Raw genomic sequence first — 2,049 nt, 5'->3', positions numbered from 1 at the left:
AGACAAAAGAGAAGGATATTTGTAATTAGTTCCGAAAGTGAGAATGAAGAAGAGCTAACCGAAACTGCTATAGACGGAACTGAATGGCAAGAAATAAAAGAAGGGTCTAATCCTGGAAGAACAGAGATGCATAATATTTTTAGAGAAACATCAGGCCCAACCGGGCATTCTGAACGAACTATTATGAAAGATAAATTTTTTACAGCATTTTCTCTTATTGTTGATCATAATACAATCGAACATATAAGAAACTGCACGGAAGCCGAGGCATTTCGAGTGTTGGGAACTAAATGGAATCTATCTACTGCAAAATTATATGCATTTATCGGATTATTGTATGCACGAGGTGCATATGAGGCAAGAAATTTAGATATTTCACTCCTATGGAACAAAAAATGGGGACCAGCATTTTTCTTAAATACTATGAGCAGAAATGCATTTACGGAAATTATGAGGTTTATTCGGTTTGATCAAAGAAATCAAAGAAGTCATCGCTTACAAACCGATAAATTCGCTTTGATTTCTAAAGTTTGGAACAAATTCGTAGAGAATAGCCAAAACTGTTATAAACCAGGAGCATATATTACTATAGATGAACAATTGTTTCCAACAAAGTCAAGATGCAGATTTACCCAGTACATGCCAAATAAACCCGACAAATTTGGCATCAAATTCTGGCTAGCGTCCGATGTAAATAGCAAATATATAATAAACGGCTTTCCTTATTTGGGAAAAGATGAAAGCAGAGATCCTTCAGTTCCCCTTGGGGAGTTTGTCGCTCTGAAATTAGTAGAACCGTATACAGGTCGGGGAAGAAATATAACCATGGACAATTTTTTTACAAGCATTTCGATAGCGACTAAACTTTTTAGAAAAAAAACTACGGTTGTTGGAACAATTCGAGCAAATAAAAGAGAGTTACCAAAATTGGCAAAACAGAAAAAAGACAATATGACACGTTTCTCAACAAAATTATATCGGACAAATAATTGTACTCTGACAGTTTATAAGGCTAAACAAAATAAAAAGGTATTGATTCTTAGCTCAATGCATAATTCGGTGAAAATTGAAAAAAATGATGCCTGTATACCCGAGACAATAAGATTATATAATAACACCAAATTCGGTGTAGATGTTACAGACCAAATGGCCAGAAAATACTCTGTAAAATCTAAATCTCGGAGATGGCCACTACAAGTATTTTTCAATATCCTAGACTTAGCCGGGATAAATGCATGGATATTATATAAAGAAACAACGGGAAGTCTAATATCAAGGCAAAACTTTTTATTTCAATTGGGAGAAGAACTTATAAGCGAATATCAAAAAGAGCAACAGCCAGGCAAGGAAGAAGAGCCAGCAAAAGCAGCCAGAAACATTAGTGCACAAACAAGTGATCGGAAAACATGTCAGATAAGATATTGCAAAAAAAATAAGACAAACAAATTCTGTCTAAAATGTAAAAAGTACGTATGCGGCAAATGTGCGATTGAGAAGCCTATAATTTGTTAAAAGTGTTGTATATAAGGAATAAAATGTAGATGATTTATTTTTAAATAAAAGAAACTATATTTTTAATTATGAAATAATTATTTTCTTCATTTTATATTAAGAGATATAAGTAATTTCAAAATCCGTCATTTGACCGCTCATGGTAGGAATAGTTATACATGCAATGCTGGTAGGTTTAGTGTTAAGATGTTTTGTGCAAATGTCTGATTTAAACAAAATCAATTGAAGAGACAGCAGGATGATTCAAAAATAATAATATTGAAGAGACAATTCTTTAATGGCAAATAAAAATGTGGAATTTAATAAAAATTTAATTAATAAAAATAAATTATTCAATATTCCGAGTCCCAATATTAGTAACATTATTATTAAGCAATTGCATAACTATTAATGCGGGCTTTGAGCGCGGCGACCAAACCAAGAAATTCCATAACGAAAATAAACGCGCATAATGTTTGTATATCTGTCTACATACAACATATGTATGTAAATATGTACACTAATTGATTTATAGCAAATGTTTATATATGAGCATGC

General features: G+C 32.4%; 1 protein-coding gene across 1 annotated transcript; it reads left to right on the top strand.

Annotated features, from left to right (window-relative positions):
- Positions 1-434: 434 nt before the first annotated feature.
- Positions 435-1,512, top strand: LOC138856918 (piggyBac transposable element-derived protein 4-like). The gene has a single exon (XM_070107891.1). It carries the CDS (start codon positions 451-453, stop codon positions 1,510-1,512), a length of 1,062 nt encoding a protein of 353 aa, XP_069963992.1. The 5' UTR covers positions 435-450.
- Positions 1,513-2,049: the final 537 nt, after the last annotated feature.

Source organism: Bactrocera oleae, chromosome 4, assembly GCF_042242935.1.
Source record: "Bactrocera oleae isolate idBacOlea1 chromosome 4, idBacOlea1, whole genome shotgun sequence".
Taxonomy (NCBI): domain Eukaryota; kingdom Metazoa; phylum Arthropoda; class Insecta; order Diptera; family Tephritidae; genus Bactrocera; species Bactrocera oleae.
The sequence above is the reverse complement of the archived record's forward strand: the minus strand, read 5'-3'. Positions and strand labels throughout refer to the sequence as shown.